Source organism: Nannobrachium achirus (genome assembly GCF_963921795.1).
Source record: "Nannobrachium achirus genome assembly, chromosome: 3".
Classification (NCBI taxonomy): Eukaryota; Metazoa; Chordata; class Actinopteri; order Myctophiformes; family Myctophidae; genus Nannobrachium; species Nannobrachium achirus.
Genome location: NC_137812.1, coordinates 65,490,956 through 65,511,806, shown reverse-complemented (window position 1 = coordinate 65,511,806; position 20,851 = coordinate 65,490,956). Strand labels below are relative to the sequence as shown.

General features: G+C 42.1%; 2 protein-coding genes across 5 annotated transcripts in view; both read right to left on the bottom strand.

Annotated features, from left to right (window-relative positions):
* rbm20 (RNA binding motif protein 20) overlaps positions 1–2,546 on the bottom strand; it is a 129,733-nt gene extending 127,187 nt beyond the window's left edge. For both annotated transcript variants that reach the window (XM_080721001.1, XM_080721002.1), the window contains exons 1-2: positions 2,427–2,546; positions 1,748–1,868 (exon numbers count right to left, since the gene is read on the bottom strand). The gene's annotated coding sequence lies outside the window, so the exon portion shown is untranslated. The remainder of the gene's footprint in view (positions 1–1,747; positions 1,869–2,426) is intronic.
* A 7,648-nt stretch (positions 2,547–10,194) lies between these two features.
* Positions 10,195–20,851, bottom strand: part of smc3 (structural maintenance of chromosomes 3) — a 48,876-nt gene continuing 38,219 nt past the window's right edge. Inside the window, exons 23-30 of one of the 3 annotated variants that reach the window (XM_080721519.1) lie at positions 20,583–20,691; positions 18,241–18,488; positions 15,828–16,040; positions 14,297–14,488; positions 11,805–11,982; positions 11,589–11,695; positions 11,048–11,130; positions 10,195–11,013 (exon numbers count right to left, since the gene is read on the bottom strand). In XM_080721519.1, coding sequence (XP_080577645.1) covers positions 11,059–11,130; positions 11,589–11,695; positions 11,805–11,982; positions 14,297–14,488; positions 15,828–16,040; positions 18,241–18,488; positions 20,583–20,691 — 1,119 coding nt within the window. In that variant the 3' untranslated portion in view covers positions 10,195–11,013; positions 11,048–11,058. Of the gene's footprint in view, positions 11,131–11,588; positions 11,696–11,804; positions 11,983–14,296; positions 14,489–15,827; positions 16,041–18,240; positions 18,489–20,582; positions 20,692–20,851 lie in introns of all 3 variants that reach the window. The other 2 variants (XM_080721518.1, XM_080721517.1) reach the window with 2 other exon arrangements.

Sequence of the window (20,851 nt, the reverse complement as noted above, 5' to 3'; positions counted from 1 at the left end):
CCTTGTATCTCCAAGTTTAAAATTTGTACGTTTTTGTAAATTTGCTTCATCATACAAGGCTGTCGCTCAACAGCAGTGAAAACAGCAGATCTACAAGCACACAATGCCTCGCACCGCGAGGTGTTCACTAGTTTAAATCATTTTTAAAATGATAAATACAATACTGGCTTTCAAGCAGTTTCAAGGGGCACACTTGACCCTTCTCAGGGGCACACCAAAGGCCCCAGGCACATTCTCTACCAGGTAGAGAATGAAAAAAAGACTGTATCAAGTACAAACCCTCTATAATTTTACCAGTTGTAGAGGGTTTTAATGGTACCGGATATGCAGCTCTGCAAATAAAAGGTGAATTGATCCCAGTGCATGACGGAGGATAATTTCACGATAAACTTAAATCTCCACTATACGATTATTGTGAGTGTTTTTTATCACGACAAACGATAATATCGATTATCGTCCCATCCCTACTGGACTGGTCCAACAACTCTTGAGGACCTCTACAGGGAGGGACAGAGCAGGCTGTTCTTCTTGAGGAGGTTCAGGCCCTTCAACGTGTCAAACAGGCAGGCTGCTGCAGATGTTCTACCATCTGTAGTAGCCAGTGTCCTCTTCATTACCGTTATCTGTTGGAGGGGTACAAAGATAACAAAGTGTACAAGCTGATGAGGAACGCTAGCTCAGCAGGAGTTCAACTGGACAATCTCTGTCTTTTTGTGTATGCTCCATCGTCTCCATCGTCGCAACATAGTGTCTGACCCCCTGCATGTATTGAACAAAGAGTACGAACTATTGCCATCTGGCAGAAGATATAGAACTCCAGAATGCCATTACAATAGATATAAGCACTCAATTGATCCTATGTCAATTAAAATGTTAAACGATAGATTGAGTAGAGGCAATGTACATTAGGTGTGGGTGCAGTGTCTTTTTCTGTTTTTGGTTATTTGTAATTTGTCTTTTTTTTGTCTTAAGTGTTTTTATGTACAATGCAGATGTGGCTCTGTCTCCAAGACAAATTTCTCCTGAGGGAGACCAATAAACTTTAACCTTGAACCTTGTCGTTGGGGTTTTCAGGAAGAGAAAAAGAAAAGAGGGAGGGGAGGAAGAGCATTGAGAAAAATCAAACAGTAGAGAGAAATATGTCAAAGATAGGCAAACATAGCAAGACACTTAACCCCTAACAGCTCCTTATATGTGCAGGTTGGTGCCTTTCACGGTTTCCTCAACCATCTGTGTGTGAATGTGTGGGAAAGGCACTAGCCTATATAAAATGCTTCATTTATCAATGGCTTCACTTCACTGATTCAACATTTTACAGCTTTGGCTGTTCATACGTATACTTGTAATCCTGCAGGTTCATGAAGTGCCTTCAAGGAGTTGATTCTTGATCAAGTATGATGCATATGTCAGTTTGTATATATATTATATGTGTTTTTGACTTTCATATGAACTGCTTTTTTAAGGTGCTGGAGGAGAATAATTATTCAAAATAAAGCAAAAGCAGACTATTTTCCCAAGGCTTTTCTAAATGACTAAAACTACTACAACAAATAAACCAAGAAATTCTGTCTTTGGGTAAAAACACTGCACAGTATCATCGTGAATCATTGAATGTAGTGTATGTGCAGGCTACAACGTGTTGGATATGTGTGATCTACAGTGGTACTGTCCAGTGTGTGTGGGTCTACAGTGGTACTGTCCAGTGTGTGGGACTACACAGTGGTACTGTCCAATCCGGGTGACTCACCGTCTCAGGTGTCTGACACTGGGGTCAGGACCTTTCAGCTCCACCGCCAGTGCAAGGTGATGTCATACAAGTATGACACCCACGTTGAGAGGGATCACAATATCTGGCCTCTCCCGGCAGACTGAAATTCAATCAGAGCATTGATATACGAACAGTATTTTATACATGCTTAACGGCTGTGTAATGCATGCCTGCTTCCAATCTCTTGGGCAGAGAGGAATGCTGCCAGACACTTGGTGGCCTCACTAAACTCAATGTTGACTGCGTCCTGTTTTATTCCTAAAAAAAAACATGAATGAAAATGTGAATAATGGGGTTTAAAATGTCCATTAACCACTATCTTGCTGCTTGCTCTCCTACAGTGCGGACGTATCGCTGCTTGCTCCCGCTTAGGCTCGCTTGTGCTTACATTCTTCTGCTGATACTGATGTTTTATTTTTTCTCTGAGAAACTACAAATGGATCTTGGATACTTATAAAACTCCGGGATTGTTTTGCTGTACTGCAATATACTATTTTTTGCCACTTGGTGACTGGATACGTAGCATCTAGCTAACTAGCAAGATGGCCGGACCAACCATTTCTACAAGGGTTTATCAGAAACTGCTTCAGAGGATTGCAGTACTGGAAACGGAATTATTCCAATTAAAACAAACCCAAAGACTGGATAAACCACTCGCCTGGAATTCCCTTGGTGCAAAGCCAAAGATGAAAGAACGGACGACGGGCAGGACACCCTCCCAAAGCCCTCTTATCACCGACGAATGGCCGGAATTACCCCGGCACAGCGCTGCTTCGACCCCCCTCCATAAATGGGCAACTGCCAAGGGGAAAAACACTGCTAAAAAGTCAAACGCAGTCCAATCTCCACACACACCGAGTGTGCAGCTGGCAACAGGGCCGCGGGAACTAATTTACAGTAGGGGGGGCTGTCACGCGCCCCTCATGCACGCGCGCCCAGCGCGCGTGCACGTTTCGTGCGCGCAAATTTGGCGTTTTTATCATGTTTTATTCGTCTTTTTTAGCTAAATGTAACAAAATCGGGAACGGCTTTCCTTACATCTCCACACGCACCATCCAGCAAGATATAGCCTGGATTTTTTGGTACCAACAGACAGACAACAAGTGCCAGTTTCATAAAATCATTCAGTTCCCAGAGCTTTTCAGTTAATCTCCTTAGTTACTTTACACAACTGTCTGCAACAGCAAGCACGATGGTTCCCAAACTTTTTTAGCCCGTGAACCAAGAGAGTGAAGAGACATTACTACCCTGTACCACACAAGTAGTGAAACTAGCAGATCTACAAGCTCACAACGAGTTGCTTCGCACTGCGTTCAGTGCGTTGTGACCCATACAACGTGTCCGCCGCATCGGTCCAGACCCCAGTGTTAGGAGGAAACAGCTGGTTCTGCCGTTCGCTTCTGGTACACCATAGCCATTAGCCACTATAGCTAAGGGTTCACTATAGCCCAAACATTAGCCTAGCCTTCATCATTACAAGTCATATAGCCACGAGTCACGACTCACCAGTGAGGACCCCAGGGCTAGCAGAGGGCGATGTTTAATGTCTTCATAGCCTAGGTTGTGTTGTCTTGGTGTTCTGTTAAATATTCCTTTATGCCCGTATTGTTATAATCCACCGAGTCCATCAGTCCATGTCATGACGCATCATCAGTTACGCACGGAGAGACAAGTTAGACAAGTTAAAAGGGAAGTCCTTTGAAAGCCAGTTCCTCTGTGCCCAGAAGCACATTTCAAAATAAGAGTCTTTTCTCTTTTTTTTGTATATACAATCGATCATTCAACACATGTTTATTTTGAAATTGTACTGGAAATAGAAGTAGCAAATAGCTCCTACTTCACGCCACTGATGTCAGAGCCTCTACTTGCCGATCGGCAATATTTTCCCCCCAACCCCCCTTTAGGGGGGGCGGTGGGGGGTGCGGTGGGACGTGGGGGAGGGGGTGCGGCCGCACCCGCAGCACCCCTACTTCCCTCGGCTATGGCTGGCAAACAGATTCACGCCACTGGCCGAGGATGACAGGGGTAGCATCTCCCCAAGCTGGCTAACAGAACAGCTACTAGAAGCCCCCCGAAGTCCCCCTGTTGACAGAGAGAACGTCCCACCCAGCAGGGTAAGAACCACCTCAGTGATTGATCCTGACATTTTGATTGTGGGCGATGCTGCTTTAAAAGGTGTCAAAAGCATAAGAAAGAAGAAGGCAAAAGTTATGTGTTTTCCCAAAGACACAGTCTCTGACATGAAAGACAGAATTCTGGATCTTGTCAACAAACACCAAACGGTGAAAACCCTGATTCTACATACTGGCACATATGACACAGAAGAAAAACAGTCAGAAATCTTAAAGGAGAATTTCAGGGCTCTATTCAACACATTGAGCTTCCTGAACAGTGACATAGAGCTTTGGATCAGCGGTCCCCTACCGCCTATGAGAGGCACAGACGAGAATTTCAGCAGACTGTTCTCTCTGAGCAAATGGCTTTTAGCTGCATGCACCGACAAAAATGTGCATTTTATTGACAACTTCAGTTTTTTCTTCGACAGAAGACACCTATTTGCTGATGAACGGCAACTAAATAAGCTAGGAGCAAAGATATTTTTGCAGAATGTTCTCCATGCTCTGGCCTTGGCCAGAACACAGCAATCCAAAACAACAGATTGTGATGAACAACTCTTATCTGCAACCCACGAAGAATCCATAACAAGAGATAGTGTTATGGTTACTGAACTGCCCCCCTCGGCCGAGGGGGGAACGGCCTTGGTCCCTGCCCTCCCTGACGAGGAACTGATTATGGCGAACGGAGGAGCTTCCGTTGTCCCTGCCCTCCCTGACGAGCATGACAGTATGGTTACTGAACTGCCCCCCTCGGCCGAGGGGGGAACGGCCTTGGTGAACGGAGGAGCTACCGTTGTTGTCCCTGCCCTCCCTGACGAGGAACTGAATATGGACAACATCTCCGCTGAAGAGTGGAGTAGACGAATGAATGCAGAGTTGGAGTCACTCAGGGAAATGTTCGAAGAGGACAGTAATGAAGAAGAGTTTTGTGGATTCCCTGCTTCAGCCGTGGCTGGCCCGAACAGTGAGCAAAGTGAACTGGCAACTGACAACGGAGAGTTGACAGAGGAAGAGGAGGGGGCGGGTACAACCGCCCCATCACCCCAATCCTCCTCTTTCTCCCTATCTCCAATGCCTCTCCTAGAATTCACGAATGGAATGAATGAACTCATTAACACTGCGTTAAAAATGACCCCGGCCAGACACACGGTCAATGGCCCGGCGGCACAACCACCACAGGACAAACGCCCGGCACCACAACCACCATCCCTGAAAACGCCTGAAATTGCCCCGGCCGTGCCCCAGAAATCTGTGGCCTGGGTGCTTTCGCCCCCACCCATCCCTCCACGACCACAACGACAGAAGACCCAGGCCTCCCAGCTGGACAATACGTTTAGCCGTTGATGTCAGCTGGGTCCATTATACCCAGCAACTAACGTATCTGGACCCGATGCTCCTTCAAGCGCTTTTATTAAGCAGGCTCACAACATTTCTACTGTAATTTCAAATAGAGAGTCCAGGATAAGCAGTGGCTCTGCTAATTTAGCTAACTTAACTTACATTCCCTGTAGGGGCTATAGTACAGTAAAATGTCATAAAATAAACCTGGCACTTTTTAACATCAGGTCACTTTTAAACAAGTCCTCCTCTGTAAATGATATAATCTGTGAAGAGAAATTAGATATAATCTTTTTAACAGAGACATGGCTGGGCAACGATGGAGCTTTTGCACTTGGCGTCGCCTGCCCACCAAACTATCACTTTATTCAATCAGTGCGCGAAGGAAAAAGAGGCGGAGGCTTGGCATACATTTTCTCTGACATTTTTAAATTCAAGTGCCTGTCCTTTGGAAGTTTTTCATCCTTTGAATATCAAGCTAACTTATTTGAGAGTCAATCCTCTGTTCTAATGATTACGATATATCGCCCACCAAAATGTAGCAAAGCCTTATTTCTTACAGAAATATCTGAACTTCTATCTATCTGTTCCACGGACTATGAGAGAACCCTTATTGCTGGTGATACTAACTTGCATGTGGACACTGTTACTGATCTTACAGCTATGAGTTTCTTACAGTTACTGCATTCCCTTGATTTTGATCAGCATGTTACCGGGCCAACCCACAATCAAGGCCACACCCTTGATCTTGTGATCTCTAAAGGGCTAAATATTTCTATGGACAGGATTATCGCTAAGCCTGATTTATCAGACCACTATTTACTGTGTTTTAATATGACTGTCTCTGATCTAGAAAAAAACAATAGAGAATATACTATAAAAAAGAGATTTTTCGGTTCCTCGGCAGCAGAAGAGTTTGCCAGCCTTCTTGCGTGTGCACCCCGCCTTCCTGATATTCCCTCAGTAAATGATATGGTTCAACGTTTTAATCTTAAATTGGAGTCAGCTCTGGATATAGTGGCTCCTATGAAAACTAAAAAGAAATATAATTCCAAAGTAACACCCTGGATAAACGATCATATACGTTCACTCAAAAAACAATGCCGCAGAGCAGAGCGAGCTTGGAGAAAAAATAAATTAACTATCCACCTACAGATATTTAAGGCGTCAACAGCCACCTATAATAAAACCATGCGTCTGGCTAGGCAGGCCTATTTTTCCGGAATTATTAATGAGAATAAGAACAATGCTAGGGTCTTATTCTCTACCATTGAACGCCTTTTAAACCCCCCCCAGTCCTACAAGCAGTCACTCCCTGCCTCTAAAGCAAAGTGTAATGAGTTTGCATCCTTCTTTGACAACAAAATTGTTAACATTCGAGCTGGTATTGCGAATAATACTGTCACAAATGCAAATGCGGTTAATGGTGCCATGTGTAAAAGCATCGATAAATCTAGGGGGAGCCTAGTATCATTTTGTGCAATTGATGAAGAGGAACTTCGTAAAACCATATCGCAAATGACATCGTCTTCTTGCTCGCTGGATGCAATACCCACGCCGTTTCTTAAAGAGGTTGTAGACTGTGTTATTGAAGATATCCTAAAAATAGTAAACAGCTCTATACAATCAGGTGTCTTTCCAGACTCACTGAAAACGGCTGTAGTTAAACCCTTACTCAAAAAACCCAACCTTGACCCGTCCGTGCTGGATAATTATCGACCCATCTCTAATTTGCCTTTTCTGGGCAAGGTCCTAGAAAAAATTATCTTTCATCAATTGGATGTGTTTCTGCAGAACAATAAGGTGCACAACAAATTCCAATCCGGCTTCAGGAAAGGACACAGCACAGAAACTGCACTTTTAAAAGTTATTAATGATCTTAGGGTGGCTGCTGATAACAAAGATGTGTCCGTTCTCCTACTGCTGGACCAATCGGCGGCTTTTGACACAATTGACCATACAATTCTAATACAACGTCTCGAACACTGGGTAGGACTGTCAGGTACAGCTCTGTCCTGGTTTTGCTCTTATCTGACAGGCAGAAGCTACTCTGTTAATCTAGCTGACTTCGAGTCAAACAAACACAACATCTGCTCTGGTATTCCACAGGGCTCGATTCTTGGTCCTTTATTATTCTCCCTCTATATACTGCCGCTGGGAGAACTTATTTCCGCTCACGGTGTGAATTTCCATTTCTATGCTGATGACACCCAGTTGTACCTTTCGGTGGCTACGGACGACCCCTGTGCTCTAGACCCATTGCTGACGTGCGTGTCCAGCATAAAATGCTGGATGAGTGAGAACTTTCTCAAGCTAAATGAGGACAAGACAGAAGTTCTCATAATAGGTTCTACTGCCCAGAGAGAATCAATAATAAATAGACTTGGTAACCTGGCTAAAGAAAATAACACCTCTGTTAAGAACCTGGGGGTGATCATTGATGCTGAATTAAATTTTAATACACACATTAATCATGTCACGAAGATTGCCTTCTTTCACCTTAGAAATATTGCGCGAATTAGAGCCTATCTGTCGCTGAACGATGCAAAAACGCTGATCCACGCTTTTGTTTTCTCTCGGCTTGATTACTGCAACGCACTTCTCTCTGGTCTGCCAAAGAAAACAACTGACAGATTACAACTTGTTCAAAATGCAGCAGCCAGAGTTTTAACAAAAACTAAGATAAGAGAACATATTACTCCAGTTTTAGCGTCGCTACACTGGCTCCCGGTTGTTTTTAGGATTGATTTTAAAATTCTTTTACTTGTTTATAAAGCTCTAAATGGTCTGGCACCTTCGTACCTCTATAACTGCCTGCATAGATATGTTCCAACCCGCCCACTCAGGTCCTCTAGTGCAGACCTACTTGAGGTGCCAACAATGACATATAAAAAATATGGTGAAGCAGCTTTCTGCTTCTATGGACCGACAGCTTGGAATAAACTACCACTACACCTAAGACAGGCAGCCTCGGTGGATAGCTTTAAAGCACAGCTCAAGACCTATTTCTTTACTCTTGCTTTTAGCTAAATTTTTTAATCCCTATGCTGCTATTGACGTCCGCACGGCTCTGAAATTGTTCTTCAATGTTCTATGCTTTTATTTTTTCTTGCTTTATTGTAATCATTTTACTTATCTCTTTTTTATGTATTTTTTATTTCTATTTTACTTTTTCTCTGTTAAGCACGTGTGCTTCATTTTATGCTCTGTAAAGCACTTTGAGCTGCATTTCATGTCATGAAAGGTGCTATACAAATAAAGTTTTATTATTATTTATTATTACAAAGACACTGCAGTCAGATATGAATTACAAAAGATACATTGATATATAGCCTCTATATTATGTAACAATCTAAAGTGCAAGGTTGAATTGTTCATTCTAAAACCTAGCTTGACTATATCCAGCACATATATCTACCTGGAGCTAAACTCCAAAATAAAATTCCAAATTGGGACAACATTGAGGAGTAGCTAAAATTACTATGGTCAAATACTACTCAAATGAAATGTAACATAGATCAAAGTCTGGTCACAAACTCTCTGAAATCTTACAGCAACAGATTTATTATACCACCATTATACTGCCAACGTATAAATAGTAAATAAGTTATACCAAATAGTTCTGAATTTCTTTACTTCCATTTACTTCCAGTATTCCATTTCAATTTGATCCTAGATTGAGTTCCTTAGCCCTACTCCCTAGTTAACATACAGGGAAGCAGCACAGTACACTCAACAATAGTTGATACAGGACTTTTGTGTCAAACACTTTGGATTAGCGGTTAAGTCTCCGTTGTCTTTATGACTAAAAGGAGCTTATTCTTCTGTAAAAGGTAAGGCGGTGAGGAACTTCAGATTAGAGATAACAATAAAGCCCCTTTTCATCTGACATGGCCCAACATTACATCACTCTACACCGCCCACTTGTTCCACTTACAAGGACCTGGGTAGAGTGGTGTGAAAGTGGTACTAAAAAATTATCCACTCCAGAGTAGGTCTGAGCTAGACTCACTGACTTTTCATTTAGACCACCAGGATGTAGTTGTAATACATGATAATAGATGAAGATAACATAGTGTTCTCGCCTTTCAGGCGAGCCCACAATTATATTGTTATAATCACTGCTATAATCTATTATTGCGACCGTCACTTTAATAGATAGTAGATAATAATAGTTTACTATCAGAACGCGTAACACCTGACACTGTGGCTCCCCCAACACATTTCTGTGACCGAGACATCACAGGCGACATCACAGTGATGTCAGATAATCAGATGGTGCGACCTTTTCGCCCTTAGGCGTCTTACTGGTAGTGTATTATAATTATCACAGTAATATATTAATAATACTTTATAGTGTATTATAATCAGTTATCTATTATAGTGTATTATCATTATCATACTTGTATTATAATAATTGAAGTGAATTATAAACAGTTATAATCCATTATAGTGTATTATAATTAGGATAGTTGTAATACATTTTAACAACACACACAACACAAGGGTCAATTTGTCGATAGTTGGGGTACACCTGCATGTGCAAAAGTAATTTGCATTTGAATACAGGACAGTCAGCCACTCATCTAAATTATATTACATTGTTAGACAAGATGCATTGACCGGAGTCTGCAACTCTTAACCTTTGGATTTGAGAGGGGGTACTTTTATGTAATGGAAAATGTAGATATTTTTATGTGGTGTGGTGTGGTGCTAAGGGTTGAAGTCGAAATCTGGCTTTAGTAAGCGATATGGAAATAAAATAAAATGAGAAACAAAATATACAACAGAATATTAAGATGCTGGTAAGCGTCATAATAATGCTGGTAAACTATTTGGCTGATAAACCAATGATGAGGAACTGTGGTGGACCCATCATTTAAACATACACCCAGCCTTTGTGAGGAATATAGTGTCTTAATGACATGGCACCCCCTACTGGTCTAATAAAGTAGGAATCAATCAAAACAATTAAACATTGTTATATATTTATTGTTTTCTAGTTGCGTAACAAGCCAAAACAAACATACAAAAGCAGTATGGAACTAAAAGGAGATATGATATATATAATCAACTGACCTAAAACAGTAAAAGACAGTCACAAGGAAATTTAAAAAAAGGATCCACAAATGTATAAGACTTCAACCATATGGTCAGTCATCAGATGTACAGTAAATTCTAAGTGGATTAACCACTGCAGGTGCCAAGCGAACGAACGATCACTCGAGCGGCAAAAAAATGACATCCCCACTCCAGATTATGAAACCTCCCACTCAACGTTCTGTGTCCTGGTCTTTATGAGTAATATCCCCAATTCAAAACCCTATAAAATCGGATGTAGCGGACCAGTACCATTACGGCACATTTCAACTGGAAAACAAAAACAAACCAAGACCACATGCTTTTTATAAAAGCCTAACTCTTTACATTACAGATTCAAAAACCTCCCCCGGAACCTTTCATAGAGAGCCTGATAAAAAAAAAAAAAAACTCAGCTCCAGCCTTTTTTGCAATTTACCGTTAGAAAATCCAAGTGTACAAAACAGAACAGATTTTGATATCCCTCAACAGGACCTCTACAGATGATGAGGGAATGGTTTCAGTGTATGAACATTTACATCAGTTCTAGTAGTTCTATGGAACAACAGAGGGGGAGAAGGAAGTAGGAACAACACTGCACGCCTTTTTAGATTTCTGTTTTGACATTCCTGTCTCCAATGATGATGTCTTTGTGACGAGGATGGAGGTGGTCAGAGGTCTGCAGTGTGCTGTAGATGTGGACGATAAAACCTTGCTCTTAACCATGGGTGGTGTCGTCCTCCACAAACCTTGCTCTTAACCATGGGTGGTGTCGTCCTCCACAAAGTCTTTGGCCTGCTCCGCTGAGATCACGTCGATATGACTCACCTGAAAACAAACACTTCATTAACTACTTAAACCTTATATACTTCCAACAATGATCATAGCCGAGCTGCCATTTTCCTTCCTGTGTTTAACCCAGGGGTCTTCAACAGGGGGTCCCGGGACCCCTGGGGGGTCCTCAGAGTTACTAAAGGGGGTCCACCAAATCTTTGTGAGATCAAGTTTGATCACTTGAACCCTAGCATTCTTAGAGGAACATTAGCCAAAAAATAGCAGATCTTTGTGAGCTTGTGCTGTGAGATGATAGTGCTGTCAAGTCTAAACTGTAATAATAATCCATGTACATATTTAATCTGCAACACACATTTATACAATATGTAGTGGGGGTCCCTGCTTCATCTCTCTCAGAGCTAAGAGTCCTTGGCCTGATTTGACCCGGAATTATTTGATGTTTTAGCTATTGATAAATAGGAACAGCAGGTTGAAAGTGGTTTACGGCTCACCTTGTTTCTGAACTTGACTCCGTAGAACTTATCGGCCGATTCCAACAGCTCAGGCCTGAAGGTGGTGGTGATGAACTGGGCATGGCCGGCCAGTTCCACAATCATATCTAAAATATGACATAATAGAAATATTAATTTCTATTTTCCAGCCTGCACTCAACACTCTGAAAAGAGCCCAAGAGGTCACCATGATGAAATGTCCGTCTGGTTCTTTACCTGAGACGGCCTTCCTGTGCTGGGCGTCGAGGGCCTGATCGATCTCATCGAACAGGTAGAAGGGGGCGGGGTCACACTTCTGAATGGCGAAGATGAGCGCCAAGGCCACCAGCGATTTCTGACCGCCGGACAGCTGCTGCATCTCCCTCATCTCCCCCTGCTTTCCTGTGAACGACACCTGGACACGGAAACAGAAGAGGGCAGATGTGCGTCAGTAACGGATGAATATTGCAGTCAGTAAAAACTGGATTCGTGTTATGGCTAAAATGGTATGGATTCACTGATTTACCGGCCGCACATCGCCATCGGGCGATGCGCACCTTGTTGACCGCCATCAGTTTGTCAGCAAATAAGATTACATTAATCAATGCCAGTGGCTGATGTTTATCTGCTGTTATATAAATCTATATTGAATATATATATTATTGACTGAAAGCATGCTCATTAACTCATAGACTGCCCTCTCAAGAGTTTCCCGAGTTATTCCTGTTGTCTGACGCCGCCACGCCCGTGTTTCCCAGAGTTTGGGACGAATTTGCATTAAAAAAAAAACGTCCTACTATCTACTAGGCATGATCGCGAAATTGCATGTTTGACCCCCAGACAAACCCCATCTTTCCATGTTTGTTTACATTTGAAGAAAACATGATGGCTGCTGTCTCATGAATGCCTGAACGGATTTCCAAGCAGACTTTTTTGTTTGAAAGCTGTGAACGGCCTGCGCACACACGTGGTGCATGATCTGTGCATGGGCGTGCATTATTATTATTATTGTTATTATGGGTGAATTTGGCAATTGAGCCTGAAAGTGGCAGGCAGAAAATGTGTTAACACAATGGATGACATTTCCTCCCTAAGACGTCTGGACGCATATATATTATTGACTGAATGCCTGCTCAAAAGAAAGTGTCATAAATGGTTGAAAGTCAAAGAACGATTATTATGTATTATCCAAGAATATTGATTGATTTCCCTGGCACAAAAGAATCAGAACAACAACAAAACAAACATTCGGTACTGGCTTAGGCTATCGGCCGAATTGTTATTTTAGACCCAGTGAATTGCCAAATCGGTGCAAAGTGCAATGACAAAAATAACACATTTTCAATTGAAAAAAGGGTCACCACATCAGAGACAATTTCTGTACAGTCGAAAGTAGGTTATTTTTGTCAAACGACATGTTGACATGTTTTCAAGCATAAAGGAGGACACTGGGTACAACTTAAGATCTCTCCTTTGAAAAGATAATGAAACCAGAACATTTCTGAATGAAACAGGCTAAAATGATGGAGGGGGATTACTTATCCTTTCACACCTGGATTTTGGCTTTGTGGTTATAGAGCATGCTTCCTTATGCAACAATCCAGAAATAAAAATAATATGCCAAATATAGCTCTACCAGCTGTCAGTTTCAATATGAATTTGACGGCTGCAGACGAAAGGAGAGAAATGATGAGATGCTAGACAATAGTGATATTCTACATGGTGTTACTTCTATGTACCGTAGGCAAGTTTCAACACGAGTCACGACAAGACATTTTTCTTTAGCACATTTTCATTTGATTCAAATAAACAAACATCAACAAAAGCATTAGCCATTACTGCACTTTTATGTCTTTCGCCTAGTGCAGTGGTTTTCAACCAGTGGTCCGGGGACCACCAGTGGTCCTTAAGGGGGTTCCAGGTGGTCCACAGCTAAATGATGGAAAGTTGGTAACCAAATGGACCCTTATAGATCTTTAACTCTTGAGAGTTAACCATTTCACGCTCTCAAGAGTTCAATTGTTGTTAAACATCTGCATTATTTAATCTACACAATTAGAGAATGTAAAAGAATTGTTATTTTGATCAACGTGTGTCTGTCAACTCTCCAATTGGCACCACAACACTACAGCATGGAGTTTTGGGTCTGAGAGGCTAAATCTCATCAAATGGTGGTCCGTAGGGCTGTCACGATTATGACATTTTACATGACGATTGGTCAAGGTCACTCAAATAATTGCGATTAACGATTTAATTGTGTTTTTGTCGTTGACAATTACATTACTGTTTGGCTTGTAGGCTTTGAAGTTGCACATTGCAGATATGACACATAACCTAAATATACAAAGAAATTACTGACATATTTGACAACTGCATACTTAAAAACGAAACATTGATAGTGGAAATAGCCGATCTACAAGCTCACAACGCGTCGCGATGCGTTGTGAGCTTGTAGATCGGATATTTCCACTATTTTTGAAAATGTTTGAAAATATATACGAAAGTTTTTCAACATGTAAACGATTATGACAAAATAATCGCGACTATGTCAAATAATCGTGATTTGACGATTATGTAATAATTGTGACAGCCCTAGTGGTCCGTGGCTCAAATGCCGAATAAATAATGGACCTTGATATGAAAAGGGTTGAAAACCATTGGCCTAATGCGCGCGCGTGCACACACACACACACACACACACACACACACACACACACACACAGTCTTACCCTGATGCCGACTCCAGTGAACTGGTCCACAGAGGGAACACTGCTCTGGGAGCCTGAGCCCTTCTCTCCATCAGCACCACTTTCACTCTCATCCTGGGACTGGCTGCCCTCTGCGTCGCCCTTCTTCATGACCAACGTTGCTTTGCCCCCAGGAACCAGCTTCTGGAACACCTCGCTGAAGTTCTTAGACACCTGGGAGAAGGAACAAAGTTATTACAATAAAACTGTATGGTAATTTACATAGCATGCAGGCATTGACACTAAGGCTTGCCCACCTGCCCTCGGCAGGTAAATAAAACGTCAGGGCAGGTGAAGATGCCTTTCAGGTTGCCCGACAGGGCAAGGGCTCATTTGAGAGGGGACACAAATGTCTATAAACACAACACAAGATATCTGTCTAAACACCTGAACGTGGCCAGTGTGATGTGTCTTCTGGTCTGTGGAATGTAAAATAAGAGCACTATTTACCTATAATGTGCTGTTTTTACTGTTGCTACATTTAAAAATATAAAATAACAAGTGTGAAACCATAGACATATTCAATCATAGCTAAAGTATTTGGTATTTGGATTTGGAGGTATTGAGGTATGACATTTTATCGCACAGCCCCAGAAAGTAAAGAAATAAGTGTTAAATTGAGCGGTAATTAAAATCGTACCTATCATTTTATAATGGACAATTTACTTTTCGGGCAAGTGGGCATTACCTTCGGGCAAGTAGAACATGACCTGTACTTGCCCGATGGGCAAGTGCCTCTGAGACCTTAGTGTCAACCCCTGGCATGTATAGATTCAATGTACAGATTATAGATTTTTTGGGTTATTCTACTGTTAGACTGATGATAGGCTCTTGGTTTACCCACGATTCTAGATGACTATTTCTATGCATTTGATGTATCCATCATCACCTTGTGCTGTCCTTGCAGTTGCTCTGGATTAAGAGTGTCTGCTAAATGCCTACATTGTAAACTGTACATAGCGTGGATCTAAAAATGCATGATATTGAACAACTTTAGATTAGAATACGAAAAGAGAGCAAAGCATCCGACAAGTATCCTGTTGCGTTGGCAACAGGAGATATTAGACATTTCTCTTTCAAGTTTAATAGATGTCAAGAAAAATAAATAAATAAAAAGGAATTCTATCCATGGAGTAGCTTGCATAGAAACCAAGAGGATGCGTTATTTAGACAGGATTGTTGGGAGACAAGAAAGCTGAGGGCAGAGATGAGGACAGATATCGTCACTGTCGGGCAGAAACCTTGTATCTCCAAGTTTCAAATTTGTATGTTTTTTCGCAAGGTAAAGCCATGCTTCATCATACAAGGCCGTCGCACAAAGGTAGTGAAAACAGCAGATCTAACGAGGCGTTGTGTGCTTGTAGATCGGCTGTTTTCACTAGTTTAAATCATTTTCAAAATGATAAATGCAAAACGAATGGTTTTGGACATACAAGGTTTTCACCCGACAACGACGATATGCTACACAGGGTCTGAGTCAGGAGGTGGAGATTACGTGGCACTCTCCGCTTACCTGTTTGAAGGTGAGCTGGATGGCCTCGTACTTGCGCAGCTCCAGGACGTTCATCAGCTCCATGATAGACTTGTGGCCGCGGTCCAGCTCATCCTGACGCTTGATGAGTTTCTCCTTCTGCTCCGAGAAGTTGACAAACTGGTCCAGGGCCTTCTTGTTCACATGGCTGTACTTCTTCAGCTCCGTATTACACTGCTCCAACTTGCGGAACAACTGGATGGATGGCAAAACACAACAGTAAACATGAATTAATCAAATTGATGGCACAGTCCTGAATAAAGACAAAGAAGCAGGGTCAAGAGGGGTAAAAGATGCTGGTTGGATATTTAATGCCTCTTAATACTAGATTCCATCTGAATTCTGCATAGATCATAGGTACACCAATTATCTTTTGGTTAGTTGTCTACTTGGCCTTGATGGCAGCCATGATGATTTTACAATTCCTTCAAACTGTTCAAACTGTACCAATGTAAACATTAAATATATATAATGAGCATAAAGTCCACCTAAACCCTTAGCACTACTGGACAAATCAATGACCATACATGAAGCTAGTTAGCATTTGTTTTTAGGTTTTTATTATTGTTCTGTTTATTTGCTTATTGTAAGTCGCTTTGGATTAAAAGCGTCTGCTAAATGCCTAAACTGTAAACTGTAAGATGGAATGGTAGCAGTTCTATCCAGCACCCTGTGCCTTGCAAATACACAGGGCGCCTCATTTATCTATACAATCATTTCATTGCATAGATATACATACAAAGAAGCACATTTTGAGACTAATACATTCAAACACAAAAGTCATCCTTATTAAAAGGCAATGTGGCATTTCAGTCAAAAGAACTATAAAGTACACTTTCAACTCATATGTCCAAATGACATGATCTTTGCTGAACAAGAATTGATTTGGATCTAAACACTTGGACGTCAACAGCGACTCCCGACTCTAATGATGGAAAGAAAAGTATCCGCAATATTTTGGCCTCTCGTCCACTTATGCAATCAGCGGCACTAACCCGGTACCCTATAAAAGCAGCGTCCTGCAGGGAGAAAGATTAACTATGTGGAGTGTTTATGAGATGGCGTGAGGTTATTTTCAGCCTGGTCGAGGAGAGCAGGAGGCACACGCACACAGTTACTCCACTCAACACACCCAGCCTGGTCGAGGAGAGCAGGAGGCACACGCACACAGTTACTCCACTCAACACACCCAGCCTGGTCGAGGAGAGCAGGAGGCACACGCACACAGTTACTCCACTCAACACACCCAGCCTGGTCGAGGAGAGCAGGAGGCACACGCACACAGTTACTCCACTCAACACACCCAGCCTGGTCGAGGAGAGCAGGAGGCACACGCACACAGTTACTCCACTCAACACACCCAGCCTGGTCGAGGAGAGCAGGAGGCACACGCACACAGTTACTCCACTCAACACACCCAGCCTGGTCGAGGAGAGCAGGAGGCACACGCACACAGTTACTCCACTCAACACACCCGGCAAGTCAGTGACTCCCAGAGGAGGCAGCTGGATGAGAGATCAGAGATAAGAGCTCCAAGTAATGCCTGAGTCACTGCTGAGTGGGTGGGATGTGACTGCCCACTTTACGGGGGAGTTATTGTGTGTGTGTGTGTGTGTGTGTGTGTGTGTGTGTGTGTGTGTGTGTGCGCGCGTGGAGAGAGTGTGAGCGAAGGTGGATCCATGTGTGGAGGCAGTCAGAGATAAGACAAGATTATATATGGCGTGTAGATGGGATACATAGAATTAGGGAACAACGTAGATCATATTATTCATAGGCCGGCCATTTTGCTCTTAACCACATCAATCCTGGCATCCCTGTTTGTCGCAATCTTCAATACGTTGTGAGCTTGCAAATCGTGCATTTACGACTTGCAACTTGCAGTTACGACTTGTAACTTGCAGTTACAAAAGAATCCTAAAGTCAGCTTAGGATTCTGTCCACAGACTCCACACCCAAGCACCGAGCTGCCGTTTCCACAGCAATATGTGATCAACAGCATGTTGAGTATCAACATGCTGTTGATCACATCTTAATGTCTCCCATTGGCTCGTTCCATTCTTCTCCCTCTCGGAAAGCGGTTAAAACAATACTTGCCTATGATGTACTGTGTGTATGTACTGTTGTTGTTCGAAAAAATCTATAAAAACAATTTAATAATACAAAAATACTAGTGATCACTAAGCGCACACGCACACGCACACACACACACACACACAACCTCTGCTACTTAATACCCATTTTATATACTTTGGGCTATTCGAAAATAGCCGCTCAACAATCTCATGTTTCACATCACAACTGTTGTCTGGCTATAGTGAATCACATGCCCAAATAATGGAAGCCAGGTGGTTCATTAGGCTAATAAAAACAACCGTCATTGAAGAATCCTCCGTACCTGTTTAAGTGTCAGGGTCTGGTACTTTTCAAAGGCTTCCTGTGGCAGCGAGCCAAGCTCTCGGATCTTCTTCATGCACTCCTCCTTCTTCTTGAGCAGCATGCCCTGTCGGTTGGTCATCTTCTCCAGCTCCTTGGTGTCGTGGTTGATGTTGTCGTTGTGTTCCTTCTCAACGTTCTTCAAGCGATCCATGTTCCTCAGGTGGTCCTTGATCTCGCTTTCCGTTTTGTCAATCAAAACGTCCAGTTCTGGGGAAATGTTTGGGTTTGTTGTGAGAATGAGGGCAGGAAACAGCTTTCACAGTTTTGCAAATGCCAAGCTGTTTCGAGATGACCTTTTAAATATAAGCAGGGTTTCCAGCAGCACTTTACAAGCCGGGCGCTGCGCCTGTCTTGAAATCTTTAGCGCCCGGCCAAGACCCAAAGCGAAAAGCCCTAACGTCACCAGTGTGTGCTTGACCGGCTTGATAGGCTTCAAAATAAGAGCCGGTCGGTGGACTTCAAAACAAAATAAGAACGCTTGGTACTTAAATGTAAAGTAGCATGTTTAACAAGCTTGCCAACATTTGGTTTAGCTGTGATGCTGTGAGCTTGTAGATCAGCTATTTTCAAATAGCAGATGCAAGTGTGCGAGCCTATGCTTCCCCCCTGGTCAAGACTTTTTTCCTGCAGGAAACCCTGATAAGACAACTGAATAATTTCTGATTTCTAAAACATGTCACATTTTTAGATTGTAGATTTGCTATTTTAGCTGAATGTTCACCTATTTTTACTGTGACATGCAAAATAATAATGTTCATTGTTACTTCTGAAAGGACAGCTCCTTTTATGAGTGTACCGTCAATATTTCTACTTTCACAGGTAAGATTGTTAAATCAAACCGTAATATCTGAGAAAGAAATGACTTATGTGATGCATTGCAACAAAAGCAAAAAGTGCTACTTGTGGAGATGAGAACAAGTTATGAATAGGTCTGGAACAAGATAACGAGTGTGAATAAATAACCACTCAAATGGTTTCTATTTTAAACCGACTGGTCCTTTCTGGGAAACCGCGTTGTGTTTGAGTCACATAACCACTCAGTGGATTGAGTGATTCTCAACCTTTTTATTTCAAGGACCTCCTCCAGTTTCAAATGCATTTAGGGCTGTCACGATATGACATTTTACATGACGATTAATTGTCACTCAAATAATTGGCGATTAACGATTTAATTGTGTTTTTGTCGTTGATAATTACATTTCTGTTTGGCTTTTAGGCTTTGAAGTTGTACATGGTAGATATGACACATAACCTAAATATACAAAGAAATTACTGACATATTTGACAACTTACTACTTAAAAAATAACTTTGAAAGTGTTAATAGCCGATCTACAAGCTCAAAACGCGTCGCGATGCGACGCGTTGTGAGCTTGTAGATCTGCTATTTCCACTATTTCGGACATTTTTCAACATTCACGATTATGACGATTATGACAAAATAATTGCGATAATGTCAAATAATCACGATTAGACGATTATGTAATAATTGTGACAGCCCTAAATGCATTTGCGATTTGCGTTTGAATCTCTAACTCAAAACGCCTATCAAACCGACCAAAACAGCGTGCCGCCATCGTACGGCACCATCGCACGGCAGAGTAAAAATGTAGAATTGCTCATGCCTATTTCGTTACACAGTTACCATAGCAACCAATGCAGACAGGTCGACGACGTCTGAATACAAAAATCCGATCTGATCATTTGCAAATAACAGGGTTCCCATACATCTTTACCAATTAATTTCCAAAACTTTTCCAGAATATTTAACCCGATTTCCAGGACTACATAACAATAATTCAGCTCAATAACGAGTCCCTTACTCCTATGCGCAGTGCCCAAAGACAGGTAGTGTATGCCAGTGGTTCTCAACCTTTTCAGGCCGTGACCCCCGAAATAATCATATTTGAAGAGAGTTGAAGAATTTTGTATTACACGGTTTTATTGTGAAAATAGTAGATCTACATGCTCACAACGCCTCGCAACGCCAGGCGTTGTGAGCATGTAGATCTGCTATTTTCACAATTTCTGCCTCTAATATTTGACAATTTGGCCAATGTTTAATTTGTCATTTCAGTATTAACAAAATCAATAACGAAAGACAATGCATAGTTATTTTTTCCAGGACCTTCCAGGACCCTTGATCAATTCCCAAACTTTTCCAGTATTGGAAAAAATATTTTTCCAATTTCAAAATATTTCCAGGAATTTCATGACCGTGGGAACCCTGAAATAACGAGTGAGGGACAGTCAATCCCAAAGACCAGATTTTGAGAAACAGATTGGAGGTGTGTACAGCTTACCTTCTGAGCGCGCCAGCGTGTCTATGACGCGCTTGTTGATGCCGTCCAACTCAGAGGTGGTAGCTGTGAGCACCGTGCCTCCCTCGGTTTCTCGCAGCTCGTTCAATTCCTGCACAGAGGGGGAAAAAACACACAGCACGGGAATCAGTGTATCGAAATATACAACAAATTCTTTACCGTTATAGTGGAGACACCATTTTGACTAATTTTATATAGAAAATCAAGAATAGTTTTAATTTTTTTTCCCCAGAACTACAATCAAACCAGTG